At 44.1% G+C, this 19,419-nt stretch overlaps 1 protein-coding gene across 2 annotated transcripts in view; it reads right to left on the bottom strand.

Moving 5' to 3' along the window:
• Window positions 1–2,927: 2,927 nt before the first annotated feature.
• Window positions 2,928–19,419, bottom strand: part of Dennd2c (DENN domain containing 2C) — a 38,923-nt gene continuing 22,431 nt past the window's right edge. For both annotated transcript variants that reach the window (XM_055628245.1, XM_055628254.1), the window contains 11 exons: window positions 19,122–19,231; window positions 16,090–16,159; window positions 15,196–15,273; window positions 13,747–13,887; window positions 13,056–13,204; window positions 12,146–12,323; window positions 8,794–8,835; window positions 7,742–7,847; window positions 5,698–5,934; window positions 4,746–4,832; window positions 2,928–3,221 (listed from right to left, as the gene is read on the bottom strand). In XM_055628245.1, the coding sequence (XP_055484220.1) occupies window positions 3,190–3,221; window positions 4,746–4,832; window positions 5,698–5,934; window positions 7,742–7,847; window positions 8,794–8,835; window positions 12,146–12,323; window positions 13,056–13,204; window positions 13,747–13,887; window positions 15,196–15,273; window positions 16,090–16,159; window positions 19,122–19,231 (1,230 nt within the window). In that variant the 3' untranslated portion in view covers window positions 2,928–3,189. The remainder of the gene's footprint in view (window positions 3,222–4,745; window positions 4,833–5,697; window positions 5,935–7,741; window positions 7,848–8,793; window positions 8,836–12,145; window positions 12,324–13,055; window positions 13,205–13,746; window positions 13,888–15,195; window positions 15,274–16,089; window positions 16,160–19,121; window positions 19,232–19,419) is intronic.

Here is a 19,419-nt window from a genome sequence, read left to right as displayed (position 1 = left end):
GACTCCGGCGCATGCGCAGCTGCGAATCCTGAGGCCGCTGGCGCTGAGGATTGTTTTGTTTAGTCCGGTGGACTGGGCATCACGCACCGACGTCGCCGTTGCCTTTTGTTTTATGGGTACCATGTGGGTATTTCTGAAGCTCCGAGGACAACTTTATTGGCACTTAAAAGAAAAACAGTAGGGCAGACAGGAAGCAAGGCAAGGGGGAGAGGAAGCCTTGTCTTTTGAGTCAGGCACCAAGGTTAGCAATCCAGGTGGGATTGGCAGCCGAAAGGCAGGAGGCGAAAGGACTTAAGAGGGAGAACGCTCAGAGCGTTTCGGGCGGGGTTGGGGAACGGGACGCGGGTGGGCGGGGCGGATCTCGGAAGAGGTGGTTGCTGGACTTGGCTGGAGGGGAGAAGTAAATTTCCCTCGCCCTTTAACCTTCCACCTTCTAAACACGCTCAGTGTTGGGCTTCCAGCGCCCCCTTGCTCTGTCCTCATTTCGCAGCGGGTCCTTTAAGAATGTTCTGTTATAGACTCTAGATATGGGCACCTGTTTTTTAAATTAAATTTTTAGCTTTAACAACCCTATACGCACCGGGGGTGCGGCTTAGTGGTAAAACTTCAGTCCCCGGCATTGCAAACAAACACTTCATCCCTTCCAAGACAGTAATTACATCTACAAAATGCCTTGTTTACAAAGCTCTCCCATTTTTGTCTATTGGGTCTACATAAAACCCAATCATTTTGCCTTTAGGATCTGTGGTAATAGAATACTCCTCGTTTGGCTCCCAAACCCTCAGGCTGTAGTTAGTAAATATCCTGCCTGAAGTATCTCCCAGACTACGATAAAGGCAAAAAAAGATAGCTGGACTATATATGCTGCCCACTGTGCATTCAACCAGGGCTTATCTGTTAAGAGCTTTGGAAAAGTTGGTCACAATTAAGCCTGGTTAGTCTAAGATGGATTGGGTACTCGGTCCCCAGCTGGTGGCGCTGTTGTGGAGGTTTAGGCCAAGCCTGGCTGGAGGTCACTGGAGGTGGCTTTGAGAGTTTAAGCCTCACATTACTTTTCTCTCTGCCTCCATGTTGCTGTTTGAAGATGTGAACTCCAGCTCTCAACTCCTGCCTCCATGCCTTCCCCTTGGTGCCATGCTTCTCCACCAAAATGGGCTCTTAACCCTGGAACTGTAAGCCAAAATAAACGATCTTCAAGTTACTTGGCCAATGTTTTATCACTGCAACAGAAAACTAAGACACATCTTAAGCGGATTTATTTTAAATTCTCCAAATCTGTGGGATTATTTTAAAATGCCTTTATTCATTAAAAGATCTGTAAACATTTGATAGAAATCTTTAACGATTCTTTTTACAAACATATCCAGGATTCACAACATTTACAAAAAGAAAATACAATGAACTCAAGGAAAGAAAGCAGCTTTCGACTGTAAGAAGGTAAGACTCTCATCCGCAAAGCAGTCTCCCTCAGAGGGACAGCTGCGATTGGCCACAGAAAACCCTCCTACTCCCATTCTATAAACAACCAATTAGGAATTGTTCCCTCAGGATTGGGGCGTCTGGGGAGATGTCTGGAGGAGCTCCCTGGGGTAAGCTGCATTAACATTTTAAAAGACAGGCTCAGTTTTTTTCCTGGACCCACATCTAGGAGCTATACTGCACAGCACCAGCCTTAAATGGATTCATTCAGACACACTAAAATGGGCGATAATGACAGTACTGTACAAGTTAGTCAGTTGTATCCCAATACAGTGTACAACATTTCTAAGTCTGAATAAATATTTTCCATGCCAGGTAAAGCCATGAGCAAAGGTTAAAGGAAACAACTTACATCTGCCACATTTATCAGTTACCAATGAAACTGCACCTTCACTGACAAACTCCTTCTCCCAGCCACTACTCCTACTTTAGGTTTTCAGCATCTGGTTGATGGAGAGGTAAATACTTGGAGTCTAATCAGAATGAAAACTCACAACGACGTCAAATGACGACATTTGGCCTCGGGTTCTACCCCAGCAGCAGAAGAAAAGCGAACAAAGGAGCTGAGCCTCACCTAGACAACCCACAGCCTGAGTCTCTGCGGAGCCAAGAGGTGGCTCTGGTGTACTCCACAAAGAACTTTAAACATCGCTGCAAGCCTAAAGAGCTCAAGTTTCCATCTGTAGGACTAACCAGCTTTTATGTGTTCATAAGTCAAGTGTTTGGCTTAGTCCAGCCTTGTATAAAACTGGCCAAATTACTTAGCCTCTCTGAACTCCAGTTTCTTGTAAAAATAACATGAAGTTGATCTAAAGCTTGAATAAGATGGCATAAGTAGACTAACACAGTGCAGCAAATTGTGGGCACCAATTTGCTCAACAAACAGGTAGCTATGTCCTTAAAAGGGCATTTTCATATGGGCTGTATTCCACACAGCATAATGCTGCCACGTGAAAGGCACGCTATTCCAGCAGGACAATGTTCCAGGGAGGATCTGCATGGTGCCTGCTTTTTTAAGGTTCTAACATGAATGAAATTTTCTAAGACAGGACACAGGGCAGAATGGGGTTATCAAAGGTGAACATACTAAAACTTGAAAGTGCAAACAGTCCATGGATTTAAAGCAACCTGATGATGAATCGAGTGTAACCGCAATGTGCTCCATTTCTACCTAGCCTCTTTAGTACCGAAACTCAGCATTTCTCTCCTCATTCTCATCTTTGCATTATTTTTGTTTTTTTTTAAAGAGTAACACTAAGTATTTCTGAGTCTTTTTCTTGTAAAAGACAACTGCTTTCATAGACTAGGCTTAAAGTAGAGCTTCTTGTACCCACCAATAATCAAAAGAGAAAACACCACAGTAAAAATAACTTGGCCAGGTATGATGGCACACATCTTTAATCCCAGAACTTGGGAGGCTGAAGCAGGTGGACCTCTGTGAGTTTGAGGCCAGCCTGGTTAACATAGGGTAATATAAGAGACCCTGTCTCAAAAAAACACAAAACAAAAAACCAACTAACCAAACCAAAGTCCCTGCATTAGAAGGAGAAGAGATTACATTGGTTCTAGACTATTCCCAGTTGGCCTGCAGCAACAGTCTTTCTCCTTGTACAATCTCAAGGACTTTGTAGGACTCTTCAAGGCATCCAGATCCTCGGAAAAATACTGTCTTTGGCACTTTCAGTTATGTTTAGGATGAAAACAAAGATTTCACTTCTTGTGAAGAAACCTCATTTTGCTTCCTGGAAGGAGAAAAGGGTAGTGTGAGCGCTTATTTTACTGTTATCTGTTACACGTTTGGGGCAGGGGACTAACAACCTAGGCACTCAGAACCACTCAGGAGTTTAGCTTCCCTGCCAAGTGCTGTGATTTGTATAAGTGTTCCCCAAAGTCCTATGGGTGAAAGCTTGGTCCCCAGCTTGTGGCACTATTGGAAAGTAATGGAACTTAATGAAGTGGGGCCTAGCGGTAGGATCTCTGGTCTTGAGTATGCTCAGCAGCTACTTGGCCCTTCCCTGTCTCTGATTCCTGGCAGCATGACACAAGCAGCAGCTTCTACCCATGTCTTGGCATGCTGTATTACCTAGCCACAGGCCCAAAGCATTAGGGCCAATGATCCATGGGCTGAAACTCCCCAAACTAGAAGAGGCCCAAATAAGCTTCTAGAACAATAGTTCTCAACCTGTGACCCCCATGGGTCTTGAATGATCTGTTCACAGGGGTCACCTACGACCATCAGAAAACACAGATATTTACATTACAAGTCATAACAGTACCAAAATTACAGTTATGAAATAGCAATGAAAATAATTTTATAGTTGGGGGTCACCACATACAGGAGGAGCTGTATGAAAGTGTTAGGAGCATTAGGAAGGTTGAGAACCACCGCTCCAGAGGCTTTTTATTATCTTAGGCGTCTGGTTGTGCTAATGGAAAGCTATCAGTTGATGTGTTCGACCACAAAAAAACAAAACAAAAAACCATGAGTGTCTAATTGTGGAGGTAGAAAAGAACTCAAGACAGAATCTAATCTAAGTGGTTTTCAACTCAGACTGGAGTTTCAAATTACCTGGCTTACTCCACAGAGATTTCTTGGAGCTCATGGGAAACCTTTAAAAAAGTCCCTAAAGATTATCATCTGATCTAATCTAACCCCTAGGGACAGAAGAAATCATAGCCTGCAGCGTAATTTGCCCATGGTCTCTCAGCTAGTTAAGAACAGGGTCTAATGAGGCACCGATTCCATTTAGGATTTAAGATCACTGTTTGAGAAAGGCACACAACTGTTCTCATAGCACACTGGAATTTAAAAATCATAAGGAACTGTGTTTATAAAATTAGAGTGAGGCATCCTCCCCTGTTTTCCAGTCCTCCTGGTATTTTAGTCTGAAGTCCACGGACACTCTAAAGTTATACGTAAAATTTATCTGTATGCCTAAATACATTTTTTCCGGTAACAGGACTGTTTTTAAAACACAGCCCCGGACGGTGCTACCTAGAGAAGCTTTATGATCATGATGTGGGAACTTTCACTGTAAGGTTAATTAGGGCTTCACATGAGGGACACAGCCCAGAGCCCAGCCTGGTAGGGAATCCCCAGTGTTTGAGGTGACTTGCTTTTTCAAAACTTTAGGAGCTAGGGCCACAGTGTCCAGTCAGCCAGCCTGAGGCTGACTGCTGGTCTGAGTGGAGTCTCTGGGATGAGACCTGCTTACTGAGAGGCTCTTTTACAGCCACCTTATCTAAGAGAGAGCAAAGCAACTCACCAAGACTCCGCAAAATTCTATTCACGCCACTGGGTTCCGACTCAGGAATTGTTTCCAAATATTGGAGAGCCCGGACTTCAAACAAACCTATGAAGAAGATATTGGTGAGACTGTCCAACACTCCAGCCTGGAAACCAATTAAATTAAACATTTTCTTCCTCTTTTTGGCAGTGATGTGGGCAGACTCAGGTCTTTGTACACACCAGGCAGGTGCTCTACTACTGAGCTATGCGTCAGCCTAAGATTAGTCTTTTTTAAATGATTTTTTCAAATTTGTAATTTACTTAACTTTGTATGTTCATGTTTTCATGTATGTATGTGAAGTGGGAATATGCATGCCATGATACACATGTAGAGGTCAGAGGTCAACTTGTGGGTGTCTGCTCTTTCCTTCCATCACATTGAATCCAGGGACAGAACCTGTCAAGGTGGCCAGCAAGAGGCTTTAGGACTATCCATCTCCACTGCCCTGATCCTGTTTTTATTACCAGTGTATTAGTCAGCAGTTAAACAGTATAATAGATAATTCCCAAAGTAACTCCCATGTGCCCTGGTAAGCCTACACATCTTGTCTATTATTCAATCCTTATAAGAACTCACCAAATGTGGTGGTTTGAAAGAAAATGGCACCCACGGGCTCACAGGGAATGGCACTAGTAGGAGGTGTGGCCTTACTGGAATAGGTGAGGCTCTGTTACAGGAAGTGTGTCTCAGTCTCTTCCTGCTGCCTGTGGGTCCAGATGCAGACCTCTCGGCTCCTTGTCCAGCACCACATCTGCCTGCATACCCCCTTGTTTCCCACTATGATGGTAATGGACTAAACTTCTGAACTGTCAGCCAGCCCCAATGAAATGCCTTCCTTTATAAGAGTTGCCATGCACATGGTGTCTCTTCACAGCAACAGAACCCTGACTAAGAAAGCAAACAAGGAGATCATGATTTCTTGTAGAACCTTTAACTCCGCTTTGCCGAAGCTCCCGGTCCTGGACAAATCCTGCAAACATCTGTGTCTCCATGAAGAGATCCAGAAAGTGGCGAACACTGCGGGAAGTGTGGGACTTCCGAAACGGCTCCCTCTGGAACACGCGCTCCCCACGCTCTGTGACAGTCATATTCAGAGAATAATGCCCCACAAGCTCCACAAAAAACCTGACAAATGCTTCAGACACCAGGGAATTCAGTGTCACATCTGTTTCAGAATGAAAGAAACAAAGAAAATAATCTAAGTTTTGTGTATTAAGAACCTGACACTAGTTATGGAAGCCAATTCTAAAGAGTCATGAAAGACAGTAAGTTTAGGAATGTGCATTCCTAGTTTGCCGCACAACTCGTGGCATACAAAAAGCAAATAGCTTTTGTCTTGACCTTCATCCCCCAACCTCAATACTCTTACTGCACCTTGTAGCCTGGCTTCCACATTATGATTCATTTCTCTTATGAAAATGCAAACACAGCCCGTTTCTCCACCTGTACCCTCCTCTCAGTCCTCTGCTGCATCTGTGCATCCCTATGCTCTTCTGGCCCCTGTTTCCTGTCTTGAATGTAAGACTGAGAATTTGGCATCTTCTTGTCTCTTCATCCTCCCCTGAGTGTGGTCCTCAGACCACTTCTCTTTGGCATTCTATTCTGCTCCTTAAAAGGCTAATTTTAAGGAGGTCTGGTGGCTCACACCTGTAATCTTAGCACCTGGAAGATGGAAGTAGGAGAATCAGGAGTTCAAGATCATCTTGAGCGATATAGTGAACTTTGAGGCCAGTTTGGGTTGCCTGAGATCCTGTTCATGCAGCAGCAGCAGTAAAAATAAAGCCAACTGGCACAGAGACAGAGCTGGCTGTGCAATCCAAGTCCCAATCTCCACATGAGCATTTTGCTCTTTCCGTCCTCAGGCTGTCTATGGGCTGTCCCAGCGTCAACACTGGGCTGTCCCATTATAAATTGTATCATTTATAAAGTACATAAATTTCAACTTGTCTAAAAGTCACCACATCAGATCCTTTACAATATTTGGTAGGTTATGAGCCAATTACAGTCAGCTGTCAAAACACAAACGCACTAATTTCTCCACAAATCACTTGCCTTCTTTCTCACCGCATACTGCACTATGGTTGACGGCGATGACAATAGTGCACTGGGTGTTAATGCGCTGGCGCCACACCACTACTCCTCCAAAGACGATAAGCAGAAACGCTCCTGTCCATCCACCCATCCATCTTACTCCAATACACACCTCTTTCTCTGGGCTCTTTCTTTGACACCCAGGCTGGTCTCAAACTTCTACTACCTTCCAGTTGCTGAGACTACTGGAATGAAATACCATGCCTGGCAAAATACTACTTCAGTTTGTGGGTTTTCTTTTAAAGGCCAGGTCTCTCAAGGCTGGCCTCGGAACTCGCTATGTAGATCCACCTGCCTCACCTCAGGATGCTGGATTAAAGGTGCATGCTACCACACCAGCCTTAAACTGGGTTATCACTTCTCTAATTCTGTTTGTTATGTTCCCGTCAGTAAACAGCCTTACTTCCCCATCTGAAATGTCAATATGACACCTGCTTTCTGTTGTTTTGTTTTTGAGACAGGGTCTTATTATTAAGCCTTTGCTGGCCTGGAACTTACTGTGTAGACCAGGTCTGACTCTATCTCCCAAGTGCTGAGATTAAAGGCATGTGTTACCATGTCAGTTACAAATACGTTAAGGGCCATGGGGAGCAGAGGGAAAGAAATGAGTAAACACTGGTGAGAGAGGGAGTTTTTTTTTTAAAGGACAGAATGAACTCAAAGAGAAAATGACATGGGAGACAGACCTATAGGAAGAAAACATGCTATAAATGTAACTTATCAAAAGTCCTACAACCTAGGGGGACTGGCACTTGGGGAGCAGTAAGAAAGGACTGAGATTCTCAAGGTGCACTACTTCGGCATGTTCTTTAGCCCAGCGCTGGCTCTGCCTCGAGTGTTCACTGCTTTAACCTAAAGTCCTCGGCCCACATGTCTCACACCTTGTGAAAACTGCTTTTCCTGGGCCAAGACTTCATTTCGATCTTCTAAAATCTGCACCAAGGCAGCTTGAAGCTTAGGCGGCAGAATTTCATCCTCGTCAGACACCTTGAAAGGGAAGCAACTCTGCATGAGCCTTAGAGAATGTCAAACGTGCACCAGCTAACAACCCCCACCCCACAGGCAGCTTTGTGGATATTCTGCCTGAAGAGTCATTTTAACTTCTGTCACATACCTAGAATCGGAATGCATTATGTTTACAGTGTATTTTAACTTTGCTTTTAAAATCCAAGCAATGCCTTTTAAAATTCTCTGGCACTTTTCTACAAAATCTCTTATCTACAAGTTTCATTCCTTGTCTCCAATATTATTCCCCAACAAATGGTAGTTCCGTTGTGAGGATCCAACTGATTCTGAAGAGAGGGATCTGGTTTCCATGCTCAATTGATACTCAGAGAGCTGTTCTGAGACTCTTCACTATCTCCTTTTCCTCTTGGCATCCATCAGTTAGAACTACCTCATGCTGCCCCAGTATGCCTTGTTCGGATTGCTATTATACCATCTCTAAAGCATTATATAAATGCCCACTGCCGTATTCAATGAGACCTCTGTCTTACTTATCTTTAGATTCTAATTGCCTGAGTATCTACAAATAACCACAGTTAGTGCTTTTCTCTTCTTTTCGTGTGTTGAATTGGACACGGGAGCTTATGCATCTAGATGGAACTCTACTACTGAGCTGCATATTCAGCTCAGTATATTTCACCAACTTAGAGGCTTAAATGCCAAGCCTTCTGCAGCTGAAGGGATGGCTACTTCTTTTGAGAGTGACATTTATGCTGTTTCCTCCTTTGGGATGGACACCTATAAACTCAAGCCAAAATTTTCAGGACAATCTTGTATGGTTAGCTACAGTGTCGGCTCTGAGATGGGTAGGAACTAGAAGCCTTTTCTGAGTCATCTTCTCTAAGCACTTTCACATATTTTCTGTCTAATTGCCTACAGAGACACCTATGTCCCCAAACATTATGTAATCTTCTCCTTTGTCACTCACCTCCTGTAGGAACTTGTCTGCACAGAGATCAACTATCAGCACCTATGGAATAAAGGAGGCAGGCAGGTTCAACCAGAGACATTCACAGATACATCAGGCACTGTGGGATCGGGATGGGCATTCTCCTTCTTCCAGGCCATGGGAACAGTTTCAATCAAAATTAACTTAAAGTTGCAGCCAATTTAAAACTAATCCATCATAACAACAAACGAATTGGAAAAAGAAAAAGATGTGCACAATTACACAGTACAGGGATTTGCCAGGCCAGTGTGGTGGAGTGGCAAAGAGCAGCCTTTTCAACTAGTGATACTGAAGAGGTGGGTAGCTGCAAAGAGGGAAAATCCCCAAATGAGCTTTACACCACACTATTTGCAAACAAATGAAGTACAAGGTGGAGTCAGCGACAAAATCAAAAGCAAACTAATAGGGAGATAACAGAGGAGGATATCTTCCTCTTCATTAGTTTAATGTGAAAATTTTAAGCCGTTCATGAAAACATCAGTCATAAATGAAAAGATTGGCATCTTAACCACATTAAAATAAAGAACTCTCCTGCATTAAAAAATGTCATTTTGGGCTGGGTGTGGTGGTAGAAGATAAAATACCAGCAGTCTGGAGGCCATGGCAGGATGGTTTCCAAGTTCCAGCCCATCTTGGAGATATAGTGAGACCCTGTCTCAGAAACAAACAAGTGACCTTCACCCCCAAACCCAAAACCCACACACACACCAACCAACCAACCAACAGACAAAAAAACAAAGAACCAAATTCAGAACATTGTTTTGGAAAATGAAAGGCGAGCCTCAGGCTGGTGATATAACCCAATCTTCAGGCCTTGCCTTGCACGCATGGATCATGGAGTTTTTCCTGTGCGCTAGGTAGACCAGGTATGCTGCTATCTACCTGTAACCCAGAACTAGAGGGACGGAGGAATGCAATCAGAAGTTCTTGCTCATGCGCAGCTACAGTGTGAGTGAGGCCAGCCTGGGCTTCCTGAGACCCAATCCACAAAAATAAAATAAACAAAAGGATTTCTAGAAACATGGGTTGGGCTGTAGCTCAGATAGGCAACCTGGATTTGATCGCAAAACCATCAAACAAAATAAATAATGAGGACATTTTACAAATCATGGAGGATAAATAATTCAGGAGAATGGTAGCAAATAATTTATAATAGATGATATTCAATGACCAATAAATACACCTCAAAAATGATCAAGAAATGCCAATTAAACTACAACGAGCACACAGCTCCATAGTCACCAGCCAGGGGAGGCTGAACTACACAAGATGACAACAGCGCTGGTGGTATGGGAAGCCACAGTTCCTCCAGGGCTCTGTTGGGAGAAGTTTAAGTTGTCACTAATGTTGAATTTTCTGAAGTTGAAGATATGTTTAGCCTATAGCTCAGAATTCTGTTTTGAAGCATATACCCACAGGCCTGCAAGGATGGAGTGTGATGGATAAAAATATTTACAGGACTATTCATGAAACCCTCAGGCTGGAGAGGGCTCAGGTATTTATCAACTGTAGAATGAGTAAGAAAACTGTGGCACACTCACACATCAGCACATCCTAGGCAATCAGAATCACCCAACTATTGGCAAGCCCACACGGATGAATACAAACACAGGCCTCCCAGAGGAAACTAGAGAAAAGCTACACTACTCTTTTATATGAAGCTTCAGAAACAAGAAGCCTTGATTACATTGTTTTAAATGTTATTAGCATTTCTCTCTCTCTCTGCATGTGAGAGAGAGAGAGAGGAAAGAGAGAGATGCACTGCTATGCCATGGTGTAGAAAGGCGTTACAGAAGTCAGTTTTCTCCCTCTGCCTTTCGCTGGAACCTGGGCTGTCAGGTTTGGGTGCAAGCACATTTACCAGCTGAGCCACCACACATATTTGGAGATAAAATTATCAAGAAATACAAACAGATGGCTACTGTAAGAGTGAAGACAGTAGTGAGCTTTTCTGGGGCTTGGGGAAGGGACCATGAGATTAGGAGACTTAAATCTTTTGCTGTAATGTCCCACTACAATCCAATGCTGAATTATATACTTATCACTTTGTAATACTGCTTCACTAAGGTGTATTCTGCTTGTTTAAGGCACTTATCTACACATGTGCTAAACTTGAAACAAATTTTTAGTACACCCAGAGAAATGTTGTGTTGATTTTAAGAAAGAAAACATGGGCCCACAAGATCAAGCTGGACCACCCATACTCTATCCCTGCTGCCCACATAAAGGTAGAGGAGAGGATTGACCCACAAAATTGTCCTCTGACCTTCCGTGTGCCACGGAACCCATTCATATCATGGCATACACAGAAAAAAAATTTGTTCGTTTGTTTTTTTTGAGACAGGGTTTTTGTGGTCCTGGCTGTCCTGGAACTCGCTCTGTAGAGCAGGCTGGCTTCAAACTCAGAGATCCGACTGCCTCTGCCTCCCAAGGGCTGGGTTTAAAGGCATGTGCCATCACCATTAGGCTTTAAAAAAGTGTAATAGAAGGCAGAGGCCTCCAAACAGACCAATGACTCAGTGCAATGAGCATTTGCAAGTAAAGAAATGTGGACAAAAGGGTGTCCTGTGTGACACACTGTGACACACTACAGCTTCCAAAACAAGATGTAAATTGTGTCTGTTTTTCTATCTTATTTTATATTTTTGGTGGTGATGGGGAGGTCCCAAGGGCAGAGACAAATACAAAGTGACAGAAAGATGAGTGGGATTGGGGTGCATGATGTGAAATTCACAAAAGAATCAATAAAAAGATAAAAAAGAAAACCTCCTTTTTATACATACATGAGTCCATTGCTCACTACTGTAAAAAGAAGTCAGATGCAAATGTACCATGGAATTGTTTTCACTTTAAGAAAGGGGCTGGAGAGATGGCTCAGTGGTTAAGAGCACTGCCTGCTCTTCCAAAGGTCCTGGGTTCAATTCCCAGCACCAACGTGGCAGCTTACAACTGTCTGTAATTCCAGTTCCAAGAACTCTTGACACCCTTATACAAATGCACATAAAATAAAATTTAAAAAAAGATATAAAATATGAGTGTACTAAACAAATAATCAATAACTGTATTCTTGAATTTTTAACTTCCTTATTGTATTTCACTATGAGGGTTATGCTCGTGTATGTCTGTGTATCACGTGCACCCTGGAACTGGGAGTTATGGATGGTGTGAACTGCCATGTAGGTGCTAGGGAAGAACCTCAAACTGACGAGCTTCTGAAGCCCAAATGATAAAATTATGATGTTTATAACAATTCTACCCCTCTGAAAAGATCATTTGGTTTCCTTTGCCAATACTCTAGTATTTCCCAAAGGTACCATTTATTTCACCTTACCTCTTCAACGGGAAGGTCCTGAAGCTGGGGCAGGGAACAGGACAGGATTCCAATGAGGAAGGGCGTGGGCGAGCACACTATGTCAACCATGGACACGGGCAGCACTGGAATGTAGGTGTGCTGCCAGGTGAACGGGTACAGTGCAGCCACCACGGCGTGGCCACATTTTGACAGGGTGCTGGACAGGGGGAGAGCACATGGCGCCGTAAATAAAGCAGCACGTGGGCCACAACTCAATACTATGTCAGAGCATTACACAGTGACCTCACTGCCCTTCACAGATCAACAACCCTGGGGATCTGTAGTAATTTTTAGCAGGACTCATCTCGGTCAGGTTCACCACAATTTATCACGCTAAAATAAATGATGTGTACATAAAAAAGCAATACTGGTGTTTTTAAAGGATATGTTTCCCAGACTGTCCTTGAACTCCTGAGCTCAACTGAATCTTCTGCCTTGGGCCTCCTGAGTAGATGAGACCACAAGTATGAACCACACAGCCCTGTAAGCAATATCAATATTTTATTTCTTTCTGTTTTGTTGGATGTGTTTGTTTTGTTTTATTTTGAGACAGGGTCTCACTATGTGGCCTCAGCTGCTCTCGAACTTACAGAGATCTGGCTGCCTCCGCCTCCCGAGTGCTGGAGTTATAGGTGTGCACCACCCACCTAGCCATCTTTGTAATTTTGCACACAAGTCTTTTCAGTGTCTGTCTTCTCCATTTAGGTCCTGGAAACCAAACCTGGGTATTTGCAAGAGCAACGAGTACTCAAACTTCCAAGCCAGCTCTCCAGCCCTAGTACTAGATATTTTAAATATAATCCCATTGCGGAAAACAACACCACCATCACCACCAACAAAAAACAAAAGCAAGACACACATGAGGTGACATATCCCACTGATTCCTTACCTCAGGCTGTTGGCAACAAAGATTACCCTCCGCTCTAAAAGGAGAGAGGCACAGACCCGGATGAGATGACGCACGCTCAAGCACGTGAAGAGACACTCAAAATCCACGTGTTCCAGTCGTGAATCGAGTGGCCGGCAGAGTTCAATTGACTGAAACACAAGGAAAATCCAAGAGCTGATGCTGGACTACAGCCCTAATGGCAGCACTCACAAAACTTCTTGCTCTTTCTTTAGTCTGAAAAATGTGTTACTTGGGGCAGGTGTGGTGGTGTAGGCCTGTAATCCCAGCACTCAGGGGGCAGAGGCAGGGGGATCTCTAAGGGTTCAAGGCCAGGCTAGTCTACAGAGTGAGTTCCAGGACAGCGAGAGCAACATAGTGATACCCTGTCCAGAAAGAAAAAAAAAAAAAGAGAGACTGCCACAAAGAGTTTATGATACATACATACACATCTGCCATTCGTCATGTTGAGACTGCCACTCTAGAGGGACCCAATCTATGTCAGATAGAAAACCTGGGGCGAGGGTTAACTAACTACCTCACACACTCATTCAGAGTTTCTAAGACAATAAACACACTCCCTTGAGTAGATCAAACTATCCCTCCCCATGAATGAGCTTCTGCAACTGGGCCTGTAGCAGTACAAAGCTTGCCTCTGAGTGGCTACTAAACCTGGCGATATGAACTCACTTACCCCATCTCCAGCCCCAGGGAGGTAGCTCTTAACTGTGATGGTGCGGCCAGGAGCTGGGAAAGGGGCTTCCATGACACTTCGCATGAATGGGTGAACCAGGGCTGGGGACATTTCTCTTCTCTTCTCTACTTCATCCAGAATCTGCACAGGGCACACATATAAACAAAGAACAAACAAAGCCCACAGTATTTACTAAGGTCCTCATCCCACAAACAGAAAGAAATCCTACTATGAATAAGTAGCAGTGGCAGAATTGGAGAAACAAGCTCTGCAACTGATAAAAGCCCACAGCACCACATCCTGAAGGTATCTTTATGCCCCAAATGATGTAAGTCAACACATTTACAAACTAACTTTTTCCTTTACATTTATTTAGAGAGACAGTGCGTGTGTGTGTGTGTGTAGGTGTGAGCATGTCATGATTCAAGTCTGGAAGTCAGAAGTTGTCCATTGTTTGCTGATCCACTGTATGGATCCTGGGTATTAACTCGGGCTTTCAGGCTTGGCAGCAAAAGCCTTTACCACTTAGCCATCTTACCAGTCCCCAGACCATTTTCACTTCACCAGAGGGCAAAAAAAAAAAAAGTAACAGGGACAATGATATCCTGCAAGCTGGGTTAAAGGAAAGAAAGAGGCAAGATGTGCTTCAGGATGTGTTCTTTTAGAACTGTGAGTTTGGGCACTAGAAAGTTGGCTCAGTGTTTAAAAGCTCTCGTTACTCTCATAAACCTGGGTTCAATGCCCAGCACCCACAAGGCAGCTCACAACCATTACTCCACGCCCAGGGGGTCTGACCTCTTCTTCTGGTCCCTTGGCCACTAGGCACACATGTCATACACAGATGTGTGTGTAGATAAAACACCATACACAAAACAAACATAAATAAACCTTTAAAAGAAAAAAAAAAAAAAAAAACCAAGCCAGGTATGGTGACACACTCCTTTAATCCCAGCGCTTGGGAGGCAGAGGCAGATAGATCTCTGTGATTTTGAGGACAGACTGGTCTACCAAGCAAGTTCCAGAACAGCCAGGGCTGTTACACAGAGAAAACTTGCCTCAAAAAGACAAAACGGAAGAAAAAAATCCAAACCTGGGCATTTTAGCAAACCAAACTTCTAATGGAGCAACATAATGATCAGGGCCTAAGCTTAAGCCTTGAAGCCTATGGGTTATTGTTTCTCATCTTTAAATGTGTTAGGGGAGGGCATGCACATGTCACAGTGCACAGACACAGGACACTACATGGGTTCCAGGAGTCAGACTCAGGCCATCAGCCTTGGTGGAAAATGCCTTTACCTGCTGAGCCTGTGGCTCTTGGCCTAGCAGTGGGGAGCTTTCTCAAGTAGTAAGTTAACGTCTATGCTACTCAACGTTCTCTAGTGAAATCCAGCAAGAACCACCTCAGACCTAGAAGGAGAATCACTCCTCCCCAGAGGACACTTGACTCACCTTTGAGAAGAGATTGAAGCAGCCCAAGCGACTGACCATGCAGTACACCTCAGGGAGCCGCTTTCCTCTGCCTTCTGGCTGAAAAACAAAGAAACCAGCAGAGCACGGGCTTACTAATTCTAACTATTAATGTTTGCGTAGTAGGTCCCTCCTGTGGTGGCTGACGCTTGCCCCAAAGCTCTGGGCTCAAGCGATGCTCTTACTTCAGACACTGAAGCCAGGGGACTTCGGGTGCGCACAGGCATCTTTCACCGTTGCTTAGTCAGAGCTGGAGCGGAGCACTTAAAGGTAAGGGGAGTACTAAGGACAGAAGCATGATCTGCCCAGGCTTAGTGCTTAAGCAAGAGACCTGAGAAAGGTGGTGAGTAACTCAGCTTCTTCCGCCCACTCTCTGGACGGTATTCTTCAAATGTGCGGTACTGACATTCAATCTCCATGTTACTTTTTCTACTGCACAGAAACAAGTCAATGAAACCCAAAGCCTTTCTATTCTGCATCATTCTATGGCTGTCCTTCACCTTGCTCTTGCTCTGTAAAGCAAACATAGCTTCTTTTTTAAAAAATATTTTTGATTGATGTCTGTGTATCATGCGTATGCAGTGCCCATGAAGTACCAGAAGAGGGCACCAGATCCCCTGCCTGCCAGATCCCTTGGTTCAGGAGTTACTGCGAGCTACTGTTGCCCAGGGGTGCTGGAAGTCAAACCCAGGTCCTCTAAAAGACCAACCAGTAGTCTGAACCACTGAGTCATTGCTAGCCCTAATGCAGCTTCTTGTCTGTGCACAAAATTAATGAGCCATTAAATACTGTCTCACGGAGGGACAGTATTTCTCAAGTTCTTAGTTGCCCTTTCTTGTTCCATTACCAAATCTGTGGCACCAATCTGGTACTCACCAAAAGCTTCTTACAGTAGCCAAACCACCGACTTCCATCTTCACCAGTCAACACGAAGGAAAATGTTTCACTGAAAACAAAATGAAACACAGCTGCTTAAGGCATTACTCATTTAACAAGTAAAAGGAGTCATTTTGTGATCTAAGAGGAAACAGAAATATCTATTTATTTCAAGTTATATTCCCCTACAGAGTGCCCATGCCCTGTCCTGGCGTGAGAGAGTGGGGATGGGATAAGCTTTTGGTATTGCTGTCCCCTTTTCCTTAATTATGCCCTCTAGCTATTATCTTTTTCCCTTCGTTAAACATCTAATTTAGCTAAACACACACGTAAGCAAGCTATAAAGATTTTTTTTTTTTTTTTGAGACAGGTTTCTCTGTTTAGCCTTGGCTTTCTGAACTCACTTTGTAGACCAGGCTGGTCTTGAACTCACAGAAATCCACCTACCTCTGCTTCCCAGAGTGCTGGGATCAAAGGCTTCTGCCACCATGCCTGACTGCTATAAAGAATTTTGATAATGTCATTTCTCCCTTGCAAATTCTTCTGTTTGTTTCTGAGAGGTCATATGGAACAGTGACAGAAGAAAGACTACATCCTCGGCTGGGGAGATGGCTCGCTGGAGAAAGTGTTTGCCACACAAGCATAACCTGGATACAGACCGGCAGGTCTACACAAAGCGGGGTGCAACAGCAAGCATCTGCAATCTCAACATCCCTACAGTGAGATAGGACGCAGACAGGAGACTCCCCAGAAGCTCCAAGGCCAGCAAGCCTGACACAGCAGTAGAGAATGAGAAACCCTAGCTCATCAAAGCAGAGGCAAGGACTCATACATGTCCTCTGTCCTCCTCATGTGAACCTGCACGCCAACTCTCTTTCTCAGACACACACAGAGACAGGAAAAAGGTCATATCCTTAATATATACAAATCAATAGGAAAAAGAGCAACTCCTTGTTATAAACATGGACCAAAAATGAGCACCACTTACAAAATCCCCAAAGATGCCCCAAAAGGAAATTCAATTGCCAAAGAACCTGAAGTTTGAATGACACTATATTTAATTAAATTTTATTTTCTGTGTATGAGTGTTTTGCCCCCATATATATCTGTGCACCACTATGTACAGTGCCCACAGAGACCAAACGGGGCTTTGGAGCCTCTGAAATTCAAATTTTAGATAGTCATGAGATGCTACATTGGTGGTGGAATCAAACCTATGTCTTGTGCAAGAGCAGCAAGTGCTCTTTAACCTCTGAGCACTGGTGGATGGATCAACATTCAAATGCGGTCAAGATTATTGAAAGGAATATTTATAGTAGTAAGTTCCGAGCAAGACGCTGCCTTTGCTTTTTATTGCCTCTTCTGCACTCTAAGTATTCTAGAACATGCTTCGTGCAGGAGGAAGAAGTCTACCATGGAGCAGCCAGGCCAGTAAGAGACACTGCATCCACAGCTGGCAGTACAAGTGACAACACAGCATCAATGCTGACAGCTAAGGGGTGGAGAGCTGCGATCAGGCTCAACTGGTTATGCAAGGAGACGGCTAAGTCTAGAGGTGAGGCAGGGCTAGCTAATGGGCCAACAGCTGAGACCATCATTTAGTGGGTCATCAACACATGACCCAATTCATTTATACAAGCTTTTCTACCTAACTGGCATACCTAAGAATTACAATTTAGTTTTCGTGGCTTATTTTTTAACAATTTATTATTATTTTGTTGTTGTTTGTTGTTTTGGTTTTTCAAGACAGAATTTCTCTGGGTAGAGATGGCTGTTCTAGAACTCTCTCTGTAGACTAGGCTGGCCTTGAACTCACAGAGATCTGTTCGCCTCAGCCTCCTGAGTGCTGGGATTAAAAGCATGCCCCCCCGCCACCATCCGGCTAGATTTTTTTTAATGTATATAGCTGTTTTGCCTGAATGAATGCGCACCACATTCATGCAGTGCCCACGGAGGCCAGAAGAAGACATCAGGTCCTAGAGTTGTAGCTGCTGTGAAGAGCCGTATGGCTGCTGAGAAACCGACCTCAGTCCTCAGCAAGAGCAGCCACTGGTCTTAACTACTAAGCTATCTCTCCTTCCTATTGCTTGCTTGTTTGTTTGAGACCAGGTTTCTCTGTGTAGCCTTGGCTGTCCTGGATTCATTTTATAGACCAGGCTGGCCTCAAACTCACAGAGATCCGCCTGCCTCTGCCTCCCCGAGTGCTGGGATTACAGGCTTGCTTGCTTATTTTTTTACATAAAGTCAATGTTTCCCAGCCTAACCTCCAACTCTTAGTCTCAAGTGATCCTCTTTTCTTTGGACCTCTGAGTGGTTTTTTGTCTCAAAAACAATAAGAAACAAACAAGCACACAAACAAAACAAAAAAAAAAGCAGGGTTTGGAAGTGATAATGGTTTTAGAAATTAAAGTCCTTTTTGAAAGGTTTTTTTTTTTTAATCATTTTTAAGTGTGTGTGTGTGTGAGTGTATTGCGCGCAAGTGAGTACAGTTGCTCTTGGAGAACAGAGACCCTCCTGAAGCTGGCATTACACACAGCTGGGACCATAGGGACTGGCAACCAAACTCAGGTCCTCTGCAATAGTACTTGCTCTTAACTACTGAGTCATCTCTCCTGCCCCCACAAAACTCTTTAATGCTTCAATTCCACACCTATCAGGCTGGGGGCTCCCTCTGTTCCCACACAGGAGTACAGAATCTGGGCTGTGGCTTTTTCTGTGAATTTGAAGGAGAAACAATGACAGCTGTTCTGTTTCGCTCTTTTTGGGTTTAACCTGGCTACTCTGGGCCGTCATCTTACTGCAGGTGATGTGGACCCTTTTGTCCAGGGCTGATAAACTAGGGAGATTCACAAATCTGTTCTCTTTGACAGTGAAATTTCAGTTTTTCTTTCCTGAGCTCTCACACAAGCGTTCTGATTCTACCTCAGCCCTCTGCAGCTTGATCTGCTTGTGTTCATTCGTGTGGCTCTCTATTCCTGACTCTACCCACTTGTCAGATTCTATTCAAACTGAAAACAGATGCACTGGTTTACCTCTTGAGCGCTGAGGTTGGCACCCAGTCCTCTGAATCAGGAAAACAAAACTTGGGGATGACTTTGAGCCTCTCTTCAGTGTCTTTGGATTGCTTATAGCCATGATCACCCTGAAAGAATACCACAGAATATCAACCTATGAGAATGGAGACCAGAACTTTAAAAAAAAAAAAAAAAAAAAGACACTTCAGCACGGTCTTGGGGCAGCATGGTGAGGCTGTGCAGAGGCTTCCCCCAGTGAAGCCTGCTGGTAGTGCTTTCTAGGAGAACACCGACACTCATCAACAGGGAATGAGCA

The sequence above is a fragment of the Psammomys obesus genome, unplaced genomic scaffold (assembly GCF_907164565.1).
Source record: "Psammomys obesus unplaced genomic scaffold, mPsaObe1.curated_primary_1811, whole genome shotgun sequence".
Lineage (NCBI taxonomy): Eukaryota > Metazoa > Chordata > Mammalia > Rodentia > Muridae > Psammomys > Psammomys obesus.
The sequence above is the reverse complement of the archived record's forward strand: the minus strand, read 5'-3'. Positions and strand labels throughout refer to the sequence as shown.